The 23,176-nt window shown below is 46.1% G+C and overlaps 1 protein-coding gene across 2 annotated transcripts; it reads right to left on the reverse strand.

Moving 5' to 3' along the window:
* Positions 1–258: 258 nt before the first annotated feature.
* midn (midnolin) lies at positions 259–19,686 on the reverse strand (the record flags this gene model as incomplete). 2 transcript variants are annotated; one of them, XM_055861845.1, is given in 8 exon segments in its annotated part: positions 259–592; positions 932–1,076; positions 3,335–3,883; positions 13,720–13,782; positions 14,010–14,097; positions 16,060–16,287; positions 19,401–19,478; positions 19,602–19,686. In XM_055861845.1, coding segments are annotated over 6 exon segments (1,400 nt in total), but the record flags the coding sequence as incomplete, so codon positions are not given.
* Between the last annotated feature and the right edge of the window lie 3,490 nt (positions 19,687–23,176).

Genomic DNA, 23,176 nt, shown 5'->3' on the forward strand with positions numbered 1-23,176 from the left:
ACAACAACAACAACTGCAGCAACATCTGTTGCTCTGCTGCACAGGGGCTTGAATACAGTGAAGGGCCTGTGTGTGTGTGTGTGTGTGTGTGTGTGTGTGTGTGTGTGTGTGTGTGTGTGTGTGTGTGTGTGTGTGTGTGTGTGTGTGTGTGTGTGCGTGCGTGCGTGCGTGCGTGCGTGCGTGCGTGCGTGCGTGCGTGCGTGCGTGCGTGTGTGTGTGTGTGTGTGCGTGTGTGTGTGTGTGAGTGGATATCACGACTCACCAGGGGGCTTGCACATGCGGATCTGGCTCTGACACTGCACCAGCGGGTGGAGGGGGGGTGAGATGGGGCTGCTGGCAGGCACCGAGGTAGCTTTGGCAGAGATGCCGGCAATGCCAGCGGTGGTGGCTGGGGGTGAGGGAGGGGGTGAAGGCGATGGGGAGGCAGGCGAGGGCGAGCCACACTGCGTCTGGTAGCGGAGCTGGGTGAGGGAGGGGGGCACGCCCTGGTAGTGGCGCGTGGCACTCAGGAGGTCGTTGAGGATCTGCAAGATGGTGCCGATGTCTCGCCTGGGCCGCCCGGTGCCATCCTGGCAGTTAGGATGCAAAGTGCCTGAGGGAGGGAAGGAGGGAGGGGGGGGAGAGAGAGAGAGAGAGAGAGAGAGAGAGAGAGAGAGAGAGAGAGAGAGGAGAGAGAGAGGAGGAGAGAGAGAGAGAGAGAGAGAGAGAGAGAGGAGAGAGAGAGAGAGAGAGAGAGAGAGAGAGAGAGAGAGAGAGAGAGAGAGAGATGAAGAGAGTGTTACAACGCCCCCCAGCTCCAGTCTAACCACATGTAACATCCCCAGACCAAGCCTAGTAAGACACAGTAGTAATCTGCGCCACTGAGAGTGTTAAGCCATAGTCTGGAAGTTAGTGCCTTAGTCTTAGTGTAATGCTATTAGGCCTCACTCACCTGAAAAAGTCCCTGAGAAGACCCCAGGAGCGTGGTTGACGAAGCTTTCAATAATGGCACCTGGTTTGCGGGAGGAGGAGGAGGAGGAAGAGGAGCGTGCTGAAGCACTGGTGCCGTTACTGGGGCTCTTAGCACTGCAGTTAGCCTGTGGAGGAGAGGAGACAGTCTGACATTAGAGACAAACCTTCAACACACCAACACTTTGCCTTCAGTGAGTGATAATAAATATAAATTCACTCGACAGCAATTGTGATTAGTTAAATTATGTCCATAAGATGTATGTATGTAATACGGGGTCATATAAAACACTGAAATAGAAAAGTTTACCACAGTTTATGTTATTGAGATGATGACTTGAAACTCGCAGTGACTTGAAACTCGTAACAGCCATGCCGTAACAGCCATGCCGTAACAGCCATGTCGTAACAGCCATGCCGTAACAGCCATGTCGTAACAGCCATGCCGTAACAGCCATGTCGTAACAGCCATGCCGTAACAGCCATGTCGTAACAGCCATGCCGTAACAGCCATATCGTAACAGCCATATCGTAACAGCCATGTCGTAACAGCCATGTCGTAACATGGACGCTAATATTTACCATGATGGTCCACGTATAGGGACACATTATGCGCTGAATAAACCTGAGCTGTGTCCTGAGAGCTCCTGTTACTCTCCCTGGCATCAGACCCCATCCCTGATCTTTTATTTGCCCTTTCTCTGCTCTGTGAACTCTGTGAAAGTAAAACTGTGAAAGTGAAAGTCTAACCCACAGGAGGAGGAGGAGGATGAGGAAGAGCTAAGAGGGAGAGGAAGGGAGACATTTCAGAGTGAAGAAGAAAAATGACCGTTTCCTTTATTCACTGTTCTATGTGGCATCTAAAACTAAACTACACTAACCCGCATCTGGTTTTGTTTCTGAAAACTTAGAGAGTTGAATTCAGGCGAAGAGAGATTGAAGAAAAAAACAAACCAAGTTGGTGGAAATCAACTGCCATTAAAAGACAGACAGATAGCCTAGCTCCAGGCTGCCATTAAAAGACAGATAGATCGCCTAGCTCCAGTCTGCCATTAAAAGACAGATAGATAGCCTAGTTCCAGTCTGCCATTAAAAGACAGATAGATAGCCTAGCTCCAGGCTGCCATTAAAAGACAGATAGATAGCCTAGCTCCAGTCTGCCATTAAAAGACAGATAGATAGCCTAGCTCCAGGCTGCCATTAAAAGACAGATAGATAGCCTAGCTCCAGGCTGCCATTAAAAGACAGATAGATAGCCTAGCTCCAGGCTGCCATTAAAAGACAGATAGATCGCCTAGCTCCAGGCTGCCATTAAAAGACAGATAGATAGCCTAGCTCCAGGCTGCCATTAAAAGACAGATAGATCGCCTAGCTCCAGGCTGCCATTAAAAGACAGATAGATCGCCTAGCTCCAGGCTGCCATTAAAAGACAGATAGATAGCCTAGCTCCAGTCTGCCATTAAAAGACAGATAGATAGCCTAGTTCCAGTCTGCCATTAAAAGACAGATAGATAGCCTAGCTCCAGGCTGCCATTAAAAGACAGATAGATAGCCTAGCTCCAGTCTGCCATTAAAAGACAGATAGATAGCCTAGCTCCAGGCTGCCATTAAAAGACAGATAGATAGCCTAGCTCCAGTCTGCCATTAAAAGACAGATAGATAGCCTAGCTCCAGTCTGCCATTAAAAGACAGATAGATCGCCTAGATCCAGGCTGCCATTAAAAGACAGATAGATAGCCTAGCTCCAGTCTGCCATTAAAAGACAGATAGATAGCCTAGCTCCAGTCTGCCATTAAAAGACAGATAGATAGGCTAGCTCCAGTCTGCCATTAAAAGACAGACAGATAGATCGCCTAGCTCCAGGCTGCCATTAAAAGACAGATAGATAGCCTAGATCCAGGCTGCCATTAAAAGACAGATAGATAGCCTAGCTCCAGTCTGCCATTAAAAGACAGATAGATAGCCTAGCGCCAGTCTACCATTAAAAGACAGATAGATAGCCTAGCTCCAGGCTGCCATTAAAAGACAGATAGATAGCCTAGCTCCAGGCTGCCATTAAAAGACAGATAGATAGCCTAGCTCCAGGCTGCCATTAAAAGACAGATAGATAGCCTAGCTCCAGTCTGCCATTAAAAGACCGATAGATAGCCTAGCTCCAGTCTGCAGTGAGAGAGGCCTGCTTACCAGCGAGGGGGCTGATGATCAACAAAACAACAACCTACGCAGACTAACTCATTAACTTCTTTCTCTCTTCCTTCCATTTCTATCTTTCATCCTTTCATCTTTCCTGCTGTGTTCTGGCCCTCCTTTGTGTAACCGTGGTACGCTGTGAGTAATACAGCATTAAGAAAGCAGTAGTAGGTTGATTGGTAAGTAAGGGCCTTACCTCAGGGCAGGGGACTGCAGTGGGGGTGCTTTGGGGGGCGGAGCCAGGGCTGGGGCTGGGTCGTCCCGGGAAGGGCTGGTGGGAGCGACTAAACATACTGCCGGGCAGCTGGGAGGGACGAGGAGCAGGAGGGGTGTTGCAGTGACTTGAAGAGAGGGAAGAGGAGGAGGGGTACATGGGAGGAGAGGGCTGGTGTGAGGGGGCAGGGGGGAAAGCTGCTGAGCTGGTGGAGGGAGGGGGCACTGGATGGGGCCGGGACAGGTGGGGGTGAGGATGGGAGTGGGATTGGGATTGGGGGTGGGGATGTGGATGGGGGTGGTGGTGGTGGGGGGTGGGGACGCGGGGGTGATGCCCGCTGGTGGACCCTCCAGATGCTTCTGTGGACTGTCCCATGGTGCCCTCTGCACCCCCACGGGCAATGAGGTGCCTGTGCTGTAACTGCTGCCCTCCAGACTGCTGGGCTGCCAACTGCAGTTGAACGAACATCATGTGATCACCCACTCGCAGCGCCAGGGTCAGAGGAGAGCGGCCAGACAGGAAGTCACTGACCTGGAGACAGGAGGAAGAGAAGAGAGTTGAGTCACCTAGTTCACAAACAGCAAAAACATTATTCATCGAATGCTAATGCAAAGTACAGTACATTAAATGCATACTAACTAAATATATACCAGTATACCTCATACATGTGCACACCAACTGACAAAAGAGAAGGTCTGTTAGCTCTTTATCATTGTTTTCCAGGCTTGGGGCTTTGTTAATGAGTTTAACAAAAGCACATGTATGGATATGAGAACAGAGAGACATAACAGTACATTGAGCTGCATTGAATTTCCCCCTCAGAGAGGCTGGTGAAGCAGATACAACACACTATCCCATCCTGTAATCAATCACTGCCCTGAACACTGAAACACTAGGCTATTTACATTTGCTGGGTGGATGAAGGGAGCCTTTGGAAAACACACATGGACGGACGCAGATACACACACACACACGCATGCCCCCCCCCCCCCCAACACACACACTCCTGTTCCAACTATCCCTATAATCCAGAGTCTGAACATCATTACCATTCACCAGACATACAAAGGCCACCCTTCCGTCTGGCCCCGGGCCTGAAAATTCAGACCTTCGATAGAGGAAGTCAGACCCACCCGCCCCGCAGCTCATAATACCCGATTGTTCGGGGGTCCACGGCGGATCTGGAAGGGCTGCCCATTTTAGGATTGCCGAGAACGGGCCCCGGGGCCAAGCAAGGAGGCACTGACCCACTCACTCCAGGACACACACCACAGAGAGACGTGTCACCACTTGGCCTGGAGGACACATTAGTCCCACACTGCTCCAACAATCTCCCTGGTGTCTCACCCTCCCACGCCCAGGGCCTTGCTACTGCTCTGGCCACTCATGGAGGGTTGTGGTGGTGGTGAAGGGAGAGCATTGACGGGTCAGAGAGCTCCACTCGCCACTCAGTACACTGAGGTAATGACGTCTTAGGTTCTCCCAGATAGAAACAGGAGTACAAGAGGCTATTAGGACAATGTGACACTTAAGTTCGGAAAAACTTCAACACCCTGTGTGCATTCCTAAGAGAAAGAGGGAGGGAGGGAGAGAGCGAGAGAGAGGAGAGACAGAGGACAGAGCACAGAGAACAGAGAGAGTGCTCCCTCCAGACCCATAAGCCTTTGGGGTGTGCTTGTGTGTGCTGACCTGTTTTTAACCTTCTGAATCACCAGGCTCTGCCCTCCATCATGTCCCCCTTTTTCTTTTGCTTATTTATTTTTCCATCGACCGCCGGCTCTCTGCAGCCACGGTGACCTTTACACGTTGGTATTGACACACATTGGAGGAGAGGAGCGAGGGAGGGGGGAGGAGGGAGGACGAAGGGGGTGGGGGGATGTCACCCAACACAACACCTCTTTGTCTCAGCATCTCACAATTAAGCAAAACGACTATTGAACTGGCATAGGAATATGAACCCAAGATTATTCACAAATCCTAATCATGTTAACACCATGTTAACACAGTGACTGTCGATGATGTTGATGACGACTAAAATAAATACAAGCACTGAACCATAGTGGTGCTGTTCTTGGCAAGGGCAGGCACGGGAAAGCAGAGGACAAAGACAGAGGTGAGACGGTTTTAGGAAACTCCTCACACAAAGGTCACCTGTTAGTCAACCAAGGGGGACAGGCGAAAAGAGAGAGGGAAGAGAGGAGCGCGGGATCGAACGGAAGGAGGGGTAGTTGATTGTGTCCCTCACTGACAGCTGTCAGGAGAATGACTAGGCAGTTTGCAAAACCCTGTCACACACACAAAAGAGAACAAAACACACACACACACACACAAAGCCAAAGGCCTTGAGGGAGTCACAGAGCTGTGTTTGATTAGGGGGGGTAGAGCGAAGAGATGGCAGTGTGTATGGGGGGATGACACATCAGCGTGGCTGCGTTGAGAGAGAGAGGAGGGAGAGAGAGAGAGGAGGGAAAGAGAGAGAGGAGGGAGAGAGAGAGAGGAGGGAGAGAGAGAGGAGGGAGAGAGAGGCATTACATCTCCACTTAAAGACTAGTGTGGATTATTAAAAAACACACCAAAATTAGATTGATGATGCGTTCATACCGAGCTCCCAACGCTGCATGGCAAACCTCAAATCAGATACGCAAAACTCCCCTCTCCTGTTCAGTCTCTCTGTTTTTCTCCATCCCTCACTCCCTCACTCCCTCTGTACATGTGTCACTCCTGGCCCTGGTGTCTCACTGGTTGACTCATAAAGCCAATTCTGAAGTTCTCACCTAAACCCCATGACCCAGCCTGTGTTTCACACACGTAACACCGTGTGTGTGGAGACCTCCCCTCTTTAACCATCTGCTTACACACACACCGCCAACCGCCCACCACAATGTTCCCATTAGATCAAAATGAAAAAGGCCACAAGCCCACATAAACAAATGCATTAAGCAACCTAAGCAATGGAAGGAGCTACAGAACTCTCAGCCTGCCCTTTAAACCTCTCACTCTCAGGTCTTTGTGGTCCCTGCCTTATTTTCCCCTCCAGAAATAAGTAAGGAACCCAAATAAGCCCCCGGGCTCAGAATTTCAGCCTGGGTCTGATTAGTCATTCTGCCCTCCGTGTCAGATTGAAAGGGGAGGACAGGATGGGAGATGGGACAGGCTGCAGTTAGGAGCCGGGGGTGGAGCCAGGGGTGGAGCTGGGGGTGGAGCCACGGGCTGTGAACTGGAACACCTGAAATAGGTCAGTCTCCTAAGAGATAGGAGATAACACTAACAGCTACAGCCAGGTGGTACATATAGGCTGTTGAAACCATAACGTAAAGACAGCTCAGATAGAGTTTCACTACCTAGAAAACCTCAGTGGTTACGGCACATCCCTGTCCGTACACGCCTTTCTGTTCTCTCGAGACAAGTCTGTGTGAGGTTGATGTCAGGGACAAGAAAAATAACTAAGCAGACAAAGAGCCTCCATCGGAGTCTTTAAGTCTTCAACCTCCACCTTCCTTCGTCCTTGGTGTCTTTACAAATTCCAAAGCCCTAGGAAGACAGCCACTCCAGTAGTGGGGGATGGCAGTGAGCCTGAGTTACGTTTAGACAGACAGGCATGGCCTTTTCATTGTTCCTATCATCCTGACTCAGCGAGAGTGGTATGTGGAAGCGAAGAGCGAGGACAAACCATTAGAACAAAGCGTGCGTTTGTCTGACAAAAGCGTCGTCTTGAACGGTATATTTCGTAGACAGTGCCGTGATAAGTCAATGATAGCCTATCTGTTAACTGGGTGTTTAAGAAGATACAGAGACACCTGGCTCTGTTCAGATCAACCTGACCTCCATCTGCCATTTTGTTTTTGTTGTTGGGGTGTCATTTTGTGTAGTTGTAGCAGCAGGCTTCGGTTGCTATGCAGTGACAGGAGGATATGATAAGCGGGACCGGGGAGGAGGGAGAGAGGATGGATGGAGGGATGAGGGAGAAAGAGAGGATGTAGAGAATGGGGGATGGGGTAGGGTGTCAGAGAGGAGATGCTGGTGGATGGTGATGAAATATTCAGTGAGAGTGTGACTCTGCCTCCTTTTCTCTTTTTTTCTCCAACTCTGCAGTTGACAGTTTTATTTATTGGGGTCCCTGTGGTTCAAGGAACTCATTTGCAGGCGTTCTTCCTTTGCACACTAAGCATACTGAGAGAGAGTAGGAGAGACGGATGAAAGGAGGGAGGGAGAGAGAGAGGGAGCTGGGAACAGGACTGAGCTGACATTCATGAACAACTGAGCAGCATTTGCGTCAGAGCCCAGAGAGGATAGGGATCTGTAGAAGGGTTCAAGCGAAAGAATCGCCCTTCTCCTTCAGCTGCATTACGGCTGAGTAGCTCCTGGTCAACCTATCAAACAGATAGGTGAAGGGGGGGAAGAGGAGGTCAGAAACCACCTTATTAACCTGCCTATCGACCCAAATGTTTTGATCGCACCGGGAAACTATTGATACGCTCCTTGTGCAGACAGGCACTGGGTAAAGATGCAATAACACGATTCTCAAAAGAGGAGAAAAAAATCAATCATGCCACAAATCCTAAAAAGCAGGCCCCGTCTTCAAAGGACCCTTCATTGGAGAGATAGCCGTCTGTAATAGTGCCCGATAGGAAACATAAAGCGAAGAGGGTGAATGAGAAACAGTGAGCCAGCTGGCTATCAGCGAATTTGACCAGCTAGGTGGAAAAAAAGAGACAGAATGGCAAAGTTCATAATGATAAGGTTCCTGGTTCCAACACTCCACCCCCCCCCCCCCCCCCCCCACCCCCCCCATCCCTCCATCCCTCTGGCCCTCTACATTACCTCTGCTTCCAGCCAAGCACAATGGCTTTGAAGGTTCTAAGGCAACATAGGCAAAGCAATCCAGTCTATTCGCTCGCCTTGACGTATTACATCTCCTGCTGCTATCACGGGTGCATCCCTCTCTCATCCACTCTCTCCATTCTCTAGGCAATCAAAGATGGTGCAACAACAATGCACAAGGTCTTTGATTCCAACTGAATGAATACGTTCTGACTAGTCTCTGCGATAAGGGGGGCGGGGGAGAGAGAACGAGGGCCAGGCTTAACCACATGCTCTACAACAGGACACAACATTTGGAGTAGATGCCCATTCATTATTATTCGGCAGCGCTGAGATGCGGTAGCCGGTAGAGTTTGTGTGTACTATTTACACAGAGGGAGTACAAAACGGGAGCTATATGTGATGCCATCATAGCAAATGAACATTACAATTACACTTGTTCCAACTGGTCTCAACCCATCGAATTTAGAATGGGTACATCAGGGGGCCGGTCATAACATAGTCCGCAGGCCTGATGCCTTTGAACGGTGGTGAGAAAACGAAACCCACCCAACACCTCCTGTACAGTTGTGTTGTGCTAATTACCTACATTTGACATTGGGCTATTTTTCTATCTGTTGTGATATTCCTGGCTTCCACCGCCTCCCCCACGCTAGCCCAGTCAGTCACGATCACCATGCTGCAGGGGCACTTGAAGCACAAAGGCGGCCAGCGGATGAAGAACAATGACGGGCACGACACAATACACACACGCACTCACACAATCTTTGTCACTCTCTCTCAAATACAAAACACACACACACACAGAAACAACAGGACAAAGAAAATATCAGCAAATCCATCTCCCCCGTTTCTCAAACACACCTTGGCACCCCTCCTGTATGTGCCCGTCTGTATCAGAAAGAGATGACAAAGGTGCAGAAACACTCGACCAGCTTAATGCGCTCCCAGGCTAGGATTTATAGGTCACGGAAACAAATAGTCCCTCTATTCACTGTTGTCTTTCAGTCTTATAATATACAATTCCATTTACACATTCTGCTCCGAAATTATTTATTTCTGTAGCCTTCATTTACGAGAAGGCAAGACTCCTGCCTATATACAAAAAGCTTTGATTTGATGCAGGGAGACAGCAGGCTGGTTTTATAGATGGGGAGATGCTCTCATATTGACATGGCAAGTCAGTAATTTTTCAATTCTTTCCACTCCCAAATCCTCAATACAATTAAAGAACAATGATTTCCAGTAGTGTCTGACTGGCTGATTAACTACCATCTTGATGAGGTGGGTATAGAGCAGGGGTCTGGAAAAAGAAACATATTGACCAGTTGCTTTGAGCAGAGTGCTAGGCACACAGGCACAGACAAACATACGCACCACACACACACACAGTTTATGATGTACTTCTAACACATGAACAGAATACCTTATCTAGAAAATCACTTGGACAATCTGACTATAAGGTGTAGGTGTATGAACGGACCATGTAGTTATAACCCTATTGTCACGCCCTGACTTTAGTTATATTTGTTTTCTTTGTTTTTTTGGTTAGGTCAGGGTGTGACAAGGGTGGTTTGTTTAGTTTTTGAATTGTCTAGGGGTTTTTGTCTTGTCTAGGGTTTTTGTTTGTCTATGGGGATTTTGTATGGTCTAGGGGTTTGTAGGTTTATGGTGGCCTGAGTTGGTTCCCAATCAGAGACAGCTGTTTCTTGTTGTCTCTGATTGGGGAGCCTATTTAGGTTGCCATTTTCCATGTTGGTTTTGTGGGTAGTTGTTTTCTGTTTTGTGTGTCTGCACCAGACAGAACTGTTTCGTTTGTTCCGCTTTGTTATTTTTTGTTCTAGTGTTCAGCTTTATTAAAAATCATGAACACATACCCCGCTGCACCTTGGTCTACTCCTTCTTCCTCAGACGAACATCGTTACACCTATGATAAGACAAGGCCTTATCGGAGCTCCATCACCAGCACTCAGAACACTTCTCTACTCCTCTACCTCAGAGGTGACCTTTAATCCTCTCCCCCTCCCTCCCTCCCTCTGCTCATCTCCTCATCTTTGAGTCACGCCTGTCCTTCCAAACATCCTTCCTCCGTGGCTCAGAACAACCTGTACACAACACGCCACAACAGCCAAAAACAAATCGGCGTGACTCACCAAGGCCACCTATGGCTCCCTCCTCTCCCTGCCTTTCCGTCCCACATCCCCCCTGCCTGGCCCACCAAGCTCCCTGGAGGAGGGGAGCTGGTGGAAATGATGAGAGGGGTGACCCAGAGGTGGTCCTCCACATAATGTTAAATCCCACTATTAGGATCTATCTGTTTTAAGACACAATGACAATGCTGAATCTTATTCAGAGGCTGGTGGAGGAGGGTGTTGGGAGACAGAGAAGGAAGAGAGAAAAGGTACAGCAGAAATAACAATGTACTCCTCAGGGACCTGGCCAACATACAGCCTCCCCAAAGACAAGCTATGTTCTTACTCCCGGAAAATATGTCAATCTTCTCCTCCCTGCCATCCCCCCTCTATCCTTCCAGCTGGGCTATACATTGATTTTGGCATCATAGCATCATAACACTGTTTCACTTAATTGGCTCCAGCCTACGTGGAAAACAGAGTCATCGGGGAGACCTTAACCTCAAGCTTGACTCTCAGTCATTGTTTTTGTATTGGAGGGTTGGTCAGCTAGGCAGGTTTTGTGGACTGGACTGGGGTTTGTTCTTTAAGACGTGGAACAAAGGGAGAAGTGGGGGAAGGGGAGGGCAGTGCATGGGGGATGGTTAGGTTAAGTGGCTTGGTTTCCTATAAGCACCCATGAGCAAACACTCACGATGTTCAATGAATAAACTGTCTTTTCCAAACCAAGATATCATCACTCAATAACAGTTGACGATGCTGATTATACTCAACCACGGTAAGCATCCCTCTTCCTCTCCCTAGATAGCTACCATATTTCTCACAAACAGACCAGTAGCTACATCCCTCTGAGTCCAAGCTCGAAGGGGGCTTTCATTCTTCCATCAACAGAAGCAAGCCTCTTAAATACAGCCTGCTGCACAGACAGACACTCTCTCAGGCTCAACCTAAACCTATCTCTGGCAGACAGAGGGAGAAAACCAGCCCAGTCTTGATGGACTGTCAGGAGGTGGTGGCTTAATGCAGATTAGATGTCAGGAGAAAATTCGCCTGGAAAAGCCAAGAAGAAGAATTAAGGGAGCCAGTGCCCTTGATAGAGGCCAGCCTATTCTGTCACCGTCTGAATATAACAGGAGCCTACTGGAGGCAGCGGGCAGGCATTAGGCAGAGAACGAAACTTGCAAACCACAGCACATTCAAATGATAGGGCTGTGGACAAGTTGTTAGAGAGAGAGAGAGAGAGAGAGAGAGAGAGAGAGCGAGAGCGAGAGCGAGAGCGAGAGAGAGAGAGAGAGAGATATAAATAAATAAAAGGTCCTCCCTTTCCATGAAACACTTTCCCTCTCGCTCTACGGAAGTCCGAAATAGATCTCTCCCTGGAAGCCACCTAGCTGGGCAGGTTGTGGAGTACTCTTCTGAATCCCAGTATGAAGCAGGAGAATACTGGAAGCCGTTATCAGCTGGGCTTCTATGAACACACTGAACTTCCTGGTACAAAACCTGATCTCCAATCCCGACCAGACTACACATAGTTGGGGGGAGGGAGGAGGGCGACAGAGGGGGACGTTTAACCTACCACTTTCCTAATGTTACCAGCAAGCAACTAGCCACCACATCTTATTCCTATGGCTATTTATGGAATCGTAGGGGTATCTGTTAACCTATCAGACACATTTAAGAGCTCAGTGCATTGATTGATTTTTGATAGCCTCCAAGTTGGAGGAGGAAATGAACGGGAAAGCTCTTGTGTTCCTATTTTCTAATCTTACCCGGTATCTGTAATCTCTCCCCAATCTATATCGTCCCATTCCGCCTCATGAATTATGAAGTGGGAATCAATTCTCCTAGATAAAAAAACCCCACATTCAATCTGTTTCATACGGGTTTCTTGCTTCACTAAACTTTCATTGTTGGCTGTGCATATGAGCACATTGAATGACTCACCAGGAGACATGAATAGTTCCACCATCTCACGTTCTTACAGTAAAGTCTTGAGAAACAAGAGGCAGGCTTGATGAAGAAGGAAGTCCTACCAATGTGACTCATAATGACTCTAGGGCCTAACTACTGTACATGCCCTTTCCTGCTGCCTGCCTTCCCCGTGAGAGGAGGAGAGGCGAGGCGAAGGCAACAGGTCTTGAATACAGAGCTGTGGAAAGTCAGGGCACAGACTGTTTAATGTTGGCACTGTTGAAGTATGGGAAAGCCTTGCCTAGTGGAAACAGCAGTCAGTGTGGGCCACCCGGCAAAGTCGTAACGCATGATGATAAAGGCTTGCTTCCAGCCCAACCAACCCCCACGCACACACACAAACGCACTCACTCATCTGTCGTCACCGTTGTGCTTTGCGCAGGCAGGCTAGGCGCTGAGATCACACACACAATAACGCCAGGATTTCCAGTGTAAAAATATCAGCGGGAGAGAAGCCACACTGAGGTTTTGACATGTGTTTAAAGTTTTTGACTTTACCAGCAGCCCTGCTAGAAGACTTTATGTTCTCAATCTTTATCATCTTGATGTTACTTGAGAAAACTTGCTACATCAATGTCACACAAAACCTAAAAATATAAGTGTGCAACTAGTCCATTTTATTGAGGTCGTATCTAACATTAGTGACATATTTTTACTGCAACTATTACGTGCATCACAGAGACACAGCACACCTTGAGTCAGTCAGCTGCTGAGACAATACGTCATCGCTGTCTCTCTCTCTCTCTCTCTCTGAGGTTGAGGAGGTGAGGTGAGATCAGATCTTATCCCTTTACCTTCAGTACTGATCATATCAGTGACTCAGACCAAACCAGTGACTCATATTCATGCTGTATTTCAACAGTTCCAGAGAGGTACATCGAGTTCTTGGCCACTGTGTTCTCGTGCATGCATTCTATGCTTCCAGGAACTATAGGCTAATATTGATTGAAATGCCTATCTGTCAGTTGAATCTCTGTTTATGAGTTTAGTGTATATCTGTGTTGGCTTCCTGGAAACATCTATCTGAGTCTCTGTGGTGAGAGGAGAGCCAGAAGGGAGAGCCAGTCAGGGCTTTGCACCGATGAGAGGGGGGGGGGGGGGGGGGGGGGGGGGGGGGGGTGACTTCACTCTCAATCAGGCCCATGGTGGGTGGGGTTTGCTTGTGCTTGCTTGTTTAAGAGGCTAAGATTACACATGGGAAGAGTCTGGTGTAGCAGTGGTCTTTGTCTTATATGAGGTCTTCTCTATACTGCTCCAGCTTCACATGCAAACAGGTCTCATGCACTTTAAAACACACTGCTTCTTTTCGGGGGCAATCTGTTTAAGTTAAACCAGCGGTATGTCAAAGCACTTCTGTAATCATTGGAGGATCTCCAACGCAGGTCTAGTGAACGGTCTTCTCATGAAGGTCACTTAAATACCATTATTTGAGAGAGTTCTTACCTGAGTTTCTGTTAAACTCTCCAAAGCTTGCATCACTGACTGTTCTGGTCTTGATGCTTGAGACTTCAAAGAAAGAGGAAGAAAAACAACATGATTTACTGGTGAGCCTTAGTAGACAAAGAAGAAAGGCTGAGCCTTGTGCATTCAAAGATGACTGAGAGGAGATCAACACAGACTTAATTACCTACATTAATCTGTCTGATGCTATTAACACGTATTATCTGGAACCCAAACAACCCCCCAGGGCGTTTAGCAAAACACACACAGACGAGGTGTATAATTATCCTTACCATTAAGCCTGCTTCAACTGTAGGTACAAGGGTTAACTTGCTCCCATCAGAGATCCCGAGGTCCTGGAGTTTTCCTGAACTCAGACGCCTGAGGGGGAGAAATAAATAACCATATTAGTTTACAATCAAACTGCCATTTTAACTGATGAACTGACATTACTCTATTCACGTTTCAGAAGCGCCAACCTTTGTACAGTTAGGTGAGTCTTCAACATGTATTTAGAAAAACAACCTGTATGAAAGTCTGCTTGACGGAGAGCTGGCGTATTGATCCGCTGTCATACACTATTTCAATTTCAAGTAGTGGGGCTTGACAACTGTTAACAGTGGATATTTGACACCGCTGCCATTGCCTGAAGGAGAGGACTATTTTCTCTCATGATGCTGGACAGGAGGTTATGACAACTTCTTGGAGGACAGCAAAATCTGATAGTTGAGGTTTATGACCTCTCCATAAACATTGCATGTTCCATTTGAAATGATGAATAATGTGTGTTTATTCACATGAATAGACCTAAGCGTTTGCATTTGTACAAAATCTTTCAATTAACAGCCTACTATTTGACTTCCCTAAAAAGCGTAGTTTGGTCCATGCATGTTCACTATTGGAGAACCATGTTCATGCAACGCCTTACTCATCATCGGGTGGAGACAGGTTTATGTGTGCTCTCTGATGACAGTTACTGGAAAGACTTTCCAACACATTGAAATGGTATGTAACCATAGGGCGCTCATTTGCATTTAAATGTTTGCATTCTTGTACAACTAATGCGTTTAGGAACACTTGTAGGCCTACGCCTATTTACTGAATAGCCATGTCATTTGTCATTCAGAATGGTCATTTTCAGGACCTCATCAGGTCAAAAAAGAGGTGGGAAAAACGCGCGGCTAGTGGAAGCGTTGTGAGAAGCCCACTGTACAGTGGGAACTAAAAGTCACACCTCCAGCTGAAGAAAGGCAGTCAGCAGCGACTAACGTCAGGTATTTGGAGAGAGAATCAAAAAAAGGTTCTCGGTTTTAAGGGCTGATGTGATTTGGAGGCGATTACACCGGGAGCCATGGGACGGTTGTTATTTAAAAGCAAAAAAAAACAATGCGACTGGTTGATGTGAAAGTACAAAGACACATTTAACATACCAACTCCCCTCCCCTCCATTGTCATTTAACGCACGAAAATCCGACTCAATTGAAAACCAGCTAATATTACCGTTTCAGTTTGCTTTACAGTGCAGATAGATTGTAGATTGTAACGCGTTGTTAAAACTATCCCCATTGTTCTCGAGTGCTCCCCTATTCAAAATGGCAAATACGTGTTCTCCCAATTTTCTCCAGGGGAGTTCCTTGTAATAAAACGTGAGCATAAACCAATGCATATGCGTTCCCTGGTGTGAGATGAGATTGTATAAAGCTGGGTGTAACCATAGATCACGAAAGAGAAGGAATTAAAGAGATTCCTTGTGCTTCGCCCTCATCTAATCTTACCATAACCCCAACCATGGAATAAATACAATTGTGCTCCCTTACGATAGCGTCAATTCGATTCTAAACACAAAGCCTCTAAATAATTGTGTATTTTTTAAAGACCAAATCCAATGTTCAGACAGATGGCAGCTGGATAAATAAAGTAAACATGCACTGTGTGCATTTCATTCAGCTGTTAATCATTTGTATAATATATTTAATCATTAATGGTATGGTATGTATAATGAACGCTGAACGAGGCAGTGCAATGTGCCCCACGACTCCCTCATAAATGCTGCTCCAAACCTTGACTGACCAATGTGCGTCTCCCATGCGCAATTCGATACTTGCCGCACTGGCCGGCTTTAATGGTCAATAGCTGCTTAGGTTGAATATAGTGCTGCTGATATGACACCTATGCCATTATTGATCTACACAATGTGTTACAGATTAAATAAATGCAAAATATAGACATCAATAGAAATCAGTGATTTGTACAGAGCAAATGTATGTAAAATGTAGTCTACTATATCATGTATGCACATAACATTTGACCGTAGGATATACTGATGTTTATAGATGTACTCACGTTTCTTTATGTAGAAGGGTGAGTCTTTCTTTTGGTACTTTGAGTCTCTGAGAAAGCCTTCTCTTCAGTCCTTCCACAGTCTCCTCCAGGGGAAGAGAGAGCTCGAAGCGTGTGCCGGTTGTGGAATGGATGTACAAATTCATGGAGGGTTCACTCGGGACGGCCTCGCAAGACGGAGCCCCGCGGCTGGTGCAGCTCCGGGCGCTAGGATGTTGGTCCATTCGATAGCTTGTGGTCAGGGGGGAGACAAGGCGAGTGGAGCGGGGTTGGAGAGAAAGAGCAGACCCTTTACGCAGTGTCCCTTGTTTTCAGAGAGTGAAACTGCTTGCATTCAAAAGAAAGAAATAGAATCTCTCTCCTGGTGTCTTTCTGTATACCGAGTCTGAATAAACCAGTTTCCCCTCTTCTGATTATATAATGAGAATATTCCCCGAACGAGTCTAATAGAGAAATACTTTGTTGCGCTTTTCTTGTGTATGCGGCTTGCTCAAGAGATGTTCCAACTTCCACTCCAAATGTTCCAGATTTTTAAATGCTACAGAGGTGGATGAATGCCAGGCAGCTATACTAGTATCACAGGAAATATGCCAAGGGCCATCAATTAGAACTATTGCCTTTCTGAGAGAAAATGCGCAATATAGGCTATACCTTTCTGTCCTTATTGTTTTAAATGCATGGGACTGAAAACTGCCTTGAAGCCAAATACAAGACCTACAGAATGCAAAAGCCTCATTAGATTAATACAGTAAAGCTCTCTGCTGCGCACCCATGCCCACTGCAGCTCCAATGAAAAATCGACACTGAGCATTGTCACAAAGTAGCTCACTTCCACCACGCCAAAAACACGCCTACAGTCCGCAGACATTCTACCCAATCACAAGAGAAGTCCTTTAGGACGCTGTTGATCTAAACCAATGGCAAAAGTAGATTCACACCCACGTGGAGGACAGATGTCTCGTTTTTTCTCTTCCACACCATTTTGGTCACAAACACCAATCGGATTGAAGGGGGCTAGGCCTTGGAGCGTCACGCAATAATACGATAGTTCCAGCCCACTCAGGCAATTTTAGGCCATTCATAATATATTACAATCACAACATATAGCCCTATAAGTGGTGGAATTTCAAATCCTAAACTAAAGGCTGCTGTAATGAAAACAAACTATGTAATATTCTTACATAGATGCTTTATGTGGGTAGGACTTTAAATGTAGGATGATGTTTTATTATAGGTTATGCAGACTACAATGGCAGCAATGCATGTAGGTTGCCACATTGTCCATATCCTATAACTATGTTATGTATATTCAATGTTGCGAAATCTCAAGTTTTACCTGTTGGCTGTCATCGTCATCATTTATAGTACAGTGCTGACGTCATTTCCTTCCTTCTAACCTATGCTGCATCCAAATCCATTAGGAGGTAATCGCGCGCGGAATGCAAATAACACATTAAACCGGGTATTCTCTTCAGGAAGTGCGGTTCGGCATCAGATCTTTGAGATGTTCTCAGAAAATAATATGGACACTGGTGGCAAACAGGGCTCGGCTCCTACGTCATGCATTCCCTACAATCAGCTTTACAAGAAAAAGAGCCCATGTTTGCTCCTCAGATCCACCGGATATTCCGTGCGTATGTCTACGGGTAATTACGCATTGCCAACTGGTTAGACACTATCCATATGTTATTCCAATGGACTTCTCTGAAAGCCCATACCATTTTCTTCTGCAACATAAACTCACATACCATACTTGGGCGACAGTTATGCTTGTCAACTGCTCAATATCACAGACATCTGGTTACTTCAGAGAAGTGCTTTCTCCATTTTTCCTCCTGGAAAATCTCACTGGCTTGGGCTACATGGCCATAAGAGCCATAAGAGAAAATGTTCAAACGGGCCACCACTGTAACTTAACCTATGTACAGTAAAGGGAGAAATATGTATATGTGTATTCTATGTGGGGCAAATATCGACAAAGGGCGCTGAATAAAACCAGATACTCGCTCGCCCTCCAGTGGTCAATGTGGGCACTTTGGGAGGCTGAATTTGACAGGTGAATCCCAACTCTGTTGACCCCTAGGACCTAGGCGGTCTACACACCTGTTGTAACAGGTTGTTGGCGCTATAATCTGGTTAGAACATCGAATCCACAAGCACTGAATCTGAATCTTATTGTTTTCAGGAAAGGCAAGAAGGCATCAATGTTGAAGCACACATTGCCTATTGTTGCAGGTGTTTTTAACAAATTTGTAATTTATTTAACTAGGCAAGTCAGTTAAGAACAAATTCTTATTTTCAGTGACGGCCTAGAAACAGTGGGTTAACTGCCTTGTTCAGGGGCAGAAAAACAAATGTTCCTTTTTTTTTCACATTGTCAGCTCAGGGATTCGATTTTGCAACCTTTCAGTTACTAGTCCAATGATCTAACCACTAGGCTACCTGCCGCCCCATGACAGTAGAAGTAAGCTAGCCTACCGGTAATGACCCTCTGAGTATAGGTACAGCTGACTGAGAGTCGGTGTAGCCTAATGATACCATATCACAGACTGCGCTTGATGTCTATAAAGAGAGGCAGGTTGTGTTGCTTATATTGACATTATGGGTGCTGTCATCAGCTATCCTATAGGTCAGTGATAACCACCACTGTTATTGGCTGCAGATGGCAGGTAGCATCAGTTGACATATCAATTGAATCTTGCATAGCCTACATGTAGTTCTATAATTTCGAAACTCTTAAAAGTTGGCAAAACAACAGTGAAATGTGATGCATGCAGCCTAAACAAACCAAACTGTGACACAATGTAGGCTATTCATTTCAGTTATTGTCTACGTGCCTCAGGTGGCCTTTTATAACATTACAAAAAATGGTTTTGCTTATACATTTCCAAAGGTAACTTACCTCAAATGTGAGGTAAGAAACATGAACAAAGCCATTCCCGCACCTGTTTCAATAAAAATCTGAGTGACGGGCTGGAGAAATATAACCAAATCTCAAATTCATAAACAGAGCTCTGGACGCAAGGACTGACCATCCATGTCACAATTATAGTTTTAACCGTGTTTTGAAGCTATATAGTGTTTGTTTACATTTACTGTGTTTATTTTGGTTTCTGATGGGGTAGGACAGTTGAACTGAGCTCATGAGGCATTTATAAGTTATATTCTTCAAGAATCAATGTGTACATATCATTCATTTACAAGTCCAAAGATGAATGTAGCAACTGCAGATTGCCCCTTTGAGTCAAAGTTATTAAAACTATAGAATCATCATTTACCACATTATACAAATATGAATTATGACTATAGGTTTGACATGATTCCAAAGTTGGAATGGAACTTACCAATTATTGTGGCGAGAACTTTAAAGCTTTTGTTTTTCAAAAACGTTTCCCCAGATTTGGCATGTAAATCTTCTCAAACTGAGAAACACAGGTATGTCCAGTAAAGATGTGTTAGCATCCACTGTGACAGTAAATTCTCAGACAAATCTGTGAGTCTTCACTGTAGTAAGGACCACTCTGTAGCCTATTCCTCTTGCTTACCACTTGAGTGTCTTAAAATGCCCGTGTGATGTTTGCGCATCGGTGTCTTTTGTATTACCAGCACAATTCGGGAGATGAGGCACCTCTTATCCTAGCCCTCTAGGTCTAGGATATGGGTGGAGAGTATGGTTCTTGATATGTCAGCATGTGATTTAAGGTAGCCACGGAATTCCTCCTCACATGCGAGTTCCTTTCCAAGACCTGCTGCCTGATTCGTTCTCCACTATCGGAAAGAATGTGCTTGCGCAAAGGTTTAAATCGCTTCTCGGGATTGGTAGGGTCTCTGTGGGAGTGCCTCTACGGTAGTCTAAACAAGGGTAAGAACTTTAATCACTCTAAGGACAAGGTCCTTATAAATCATATTCAACTGACTTACGACCTTAACAAAAAGTAAATGAAGTATAGATATGTCAGGGGTGTAACCTTCCGCTGACGACAAGAAAGAAAACATTCAAAGAAGAAAAAAATCTCTTGGCAACCAGTGTAGGAAAACACAGTGCATGGTTACAAACTCACCTGAATACAAATAAACAAAAGTTATTTCAGCAAATGACCAGTTCTGCAGGTGATAATATACCTGGAAATCATCAAACAATGGCAATCCTATACCAGGAATCGGACTTTGACACAGTTATTACACATTCAATATACATGAATACAAGTGCCTCATTGTTCATGTGGTAGTATAGATGTCAGTTTGTGTGCAGACTTGTCAAAAAACCCTTACATGAAGTCCATCAGTAGATTCGATGCAGTAAGTTGCAGTGTAGTCAGTATATGGTAGGCTTAAAAGGTATTGTTATTCATTCATGTGTTGTTTCAGTATCAAATCCAATCGAACTTTATTAAAAGTGTAGGCCTATTTAAAATCGCAACACACTTCACATTCAAACAATAAAGTATGGGAGCACACTGTACAAAAATGTCAATGTTGTTTAAAACACAGTTGTGTGATTGAATGTACCTGATGCCCCTTATTTTCTTAAAGACGGGGTGTTGTTATTATGTTCACTAGTCTTGTTGAGGCAAGTGAGGCCAACGCATTTTAATGATGAACCTGTACCCACAGGCGTAGACGCTGGTGGGATGACTCTGAGGGAGTCACAGTCCCAAACATCACGACTCAGTCACATCACAGCATGCTGAGTAAGCCTCTTCCCAGCCCAGAGAGAGAAGGACGGGTGGGGGGAATCGGGGGAGAGGGACTGAGAGAGAGATGAGGATGAGAAACAAGCACCACTGTCTGCTGCACTGTAAAATAAAATCTAGCTGTTTCAACTAATTATTAATAAGTAACTGCTTCCACAGCCTTTTTTTTACTCAACTTTTCGGTCCAAGTGTTACCTGAACAATCCAACAAAATAGTTGGCCCAAACCTAGCTCCAACAACATAGCTAAGGCAGTAGGAAGCTCTCTCATCCATTTATACGCAGATGATACAGTCTTATACTCAGCTGACTCTTCCCCGGATTTTGTGTTAAATGCTCTACAACAAAGCTTTCTTAATGTCCAACTAGCTTTCTCTACCCTTAACCTTGTTCTGAACACCTCCAAAATAAAGGTAATGTGGTTAGGTAAGAAGAATGGCCCTCTCCCCAAAGGTCTTCTCATTGGACGCTATGATCGCTCGGCTACACAGCTGACGCCTGCTGAACTCGGCACTTCATTTTGTTTATCTGTCGGCCCCAGCCTCGAACTCAGGCCCTGTGTGTAGCTAACTGACCCTTTCTGCCCATTTATCGCCATTTACCCGTTGTCGTCTCACCCATTTTTGTCTTAGCTCTCCCAATCAACACCTGTGATTGCTTTATGCTTCTCTCTAATGTCAATATGCCTTGTATACTGTTGTTTACGGCAGCTCTCATTGTTTTATTTTACTGCGAAGCCCCTAGTCCTGCTCAACATGCCTCAGATATCCCCCTTGTCCCACCTCCCAAACATGCGGAGACCGCACCTAGCTTAACTGGCGCCTCCAGAGATGCAACCTCTCTCATCGTCACTCAATGCCTAGGTTTACCCCCACTGTACTCGCACCCTACCATACCCTTGTCTGTACATTATGCCCTGAATCTATCCTACCACGCCCAGAAATCTGCTCCTTTTATTCTCTCTTCCCAAAGCACTAGACAACCAGTTCTTATAGCTTTTAGCCGTACCCTCATCCTACTCCTCCTCTGTTCCTCTGGTGATGTAGAGGTTAACCCAGTCCCTGTGTGTCCCCAGGCGCTCTCATTTGCTGACTTTTGCAACCGTAAAAGCCTTGGGTTCATGCATGTTAACATCAGAAGCCTCCTCCCTAAGTTTGCTTCATTCACTGCTTTAGCACACTCCGCCAACCCTGATGTCCTAGCCATCTGAATCCTGGCTTAGGAAGGCCACCAAAAATTCTGAAATTTCCATCCCAATTACATTTTCCATCACGACAGAACTGCTAAAGGGGGCGGAATTGCAATCTACTGTAGAGATAGCCTGCAGAGTTCTGTCATACTATCCAGGTCTATGCCCAAACAGTTCGAGCTTCTACTTTTAAAGATCCATCTCTCCAGAAAAAAGTCCCTCACTGTTGCCACTTGTTATAGACCCCCCTCAGCTCCCAGCTGTGCCCTGGACACCATATGTGAATTGCCCCAATCTATTGTCAGAGTTCGTACTGCTAGGTGACCTAAATTGGGATATGCTTAACACCACGGCCGTCCTACAATCTAAGCTAGATGCCCTCAATCTCACAAAAATTATCAAAGAACCTACCAGGTACAACCCCACATCCATAAACATGGGCACCCTCATAGATATCATCCTGACCAACTTGCCCTCTAAATACACCTCTGCTGTTTTCAACCAGGAGCTCAGCGATCACTGCCTCATTGCCTGCATCCGTTATGGGTCCGCGGTCAAACGATCACCCCTCATCACTGTCAAACGCTCTCTAACACTTCTGCAAGCAGGCCTTTCTAATCGACCTGGCCGGGTATCCTGGAAGGATATTGATCGCATCCCATCTGTAGAGGATGCCTGGTTGTTCTTTAAAAGTGCTTTCCTCACCATCTTAAATAAGCATGCCCCTTTCAAAAAAAATTGAACTAAGAACAGATATAGCCCTTGCTTCACTCCAGATTTGACTGCCCTAGACCAGCACAAAAACACCCTGTGGCGTACTGCACTAGCATCGAATGGTCCGCGCAATATGCAACTTTTCAGGGAAGTCAGGAACCGAAACACACAGTCAGTTAGGAAAGCAAAGGCTAGCTTTTTAAAACATACATTTTCATCCTGCAGCACTAATTCCAAAAAGTTTCGGGTCACTGTAAAATCCATGGAGAATAAGAGTACCTCCTCCCAGCTGCCCACTGCACTGATACTAGGAAACGCTGTCACCACTGATAAATCCACTATAATCGAGAATTTCAATAAGCATTTCTCTATGGCTGGCCATGCTTTCCACCTGGCTACCCCAACACCGGCCAACAGCTCTGCACCCCCCCCCCCCCCGCTTCTCTTTCACCCTTTTCAGTTCGCTGCAGCTAGCGACTGGAACGAGCTGCAACAATCACTCAAACTGGACAGTTTTATCTCAA

Source organism: Salvelinus fontinalis, chromosome 14, assembly GCF_029448725.1.
Source record: "Salvelinus fontinalis isolate EN_2023a chromosome 14, ASM2944872v1, whole genome shotgun sequence".
NCBI lineage: Eukaryota > Metazoa > Chordata > Actinopteri > Salmoniformes > Salmonidae > Salvelinus > Salvelinus fontinalis.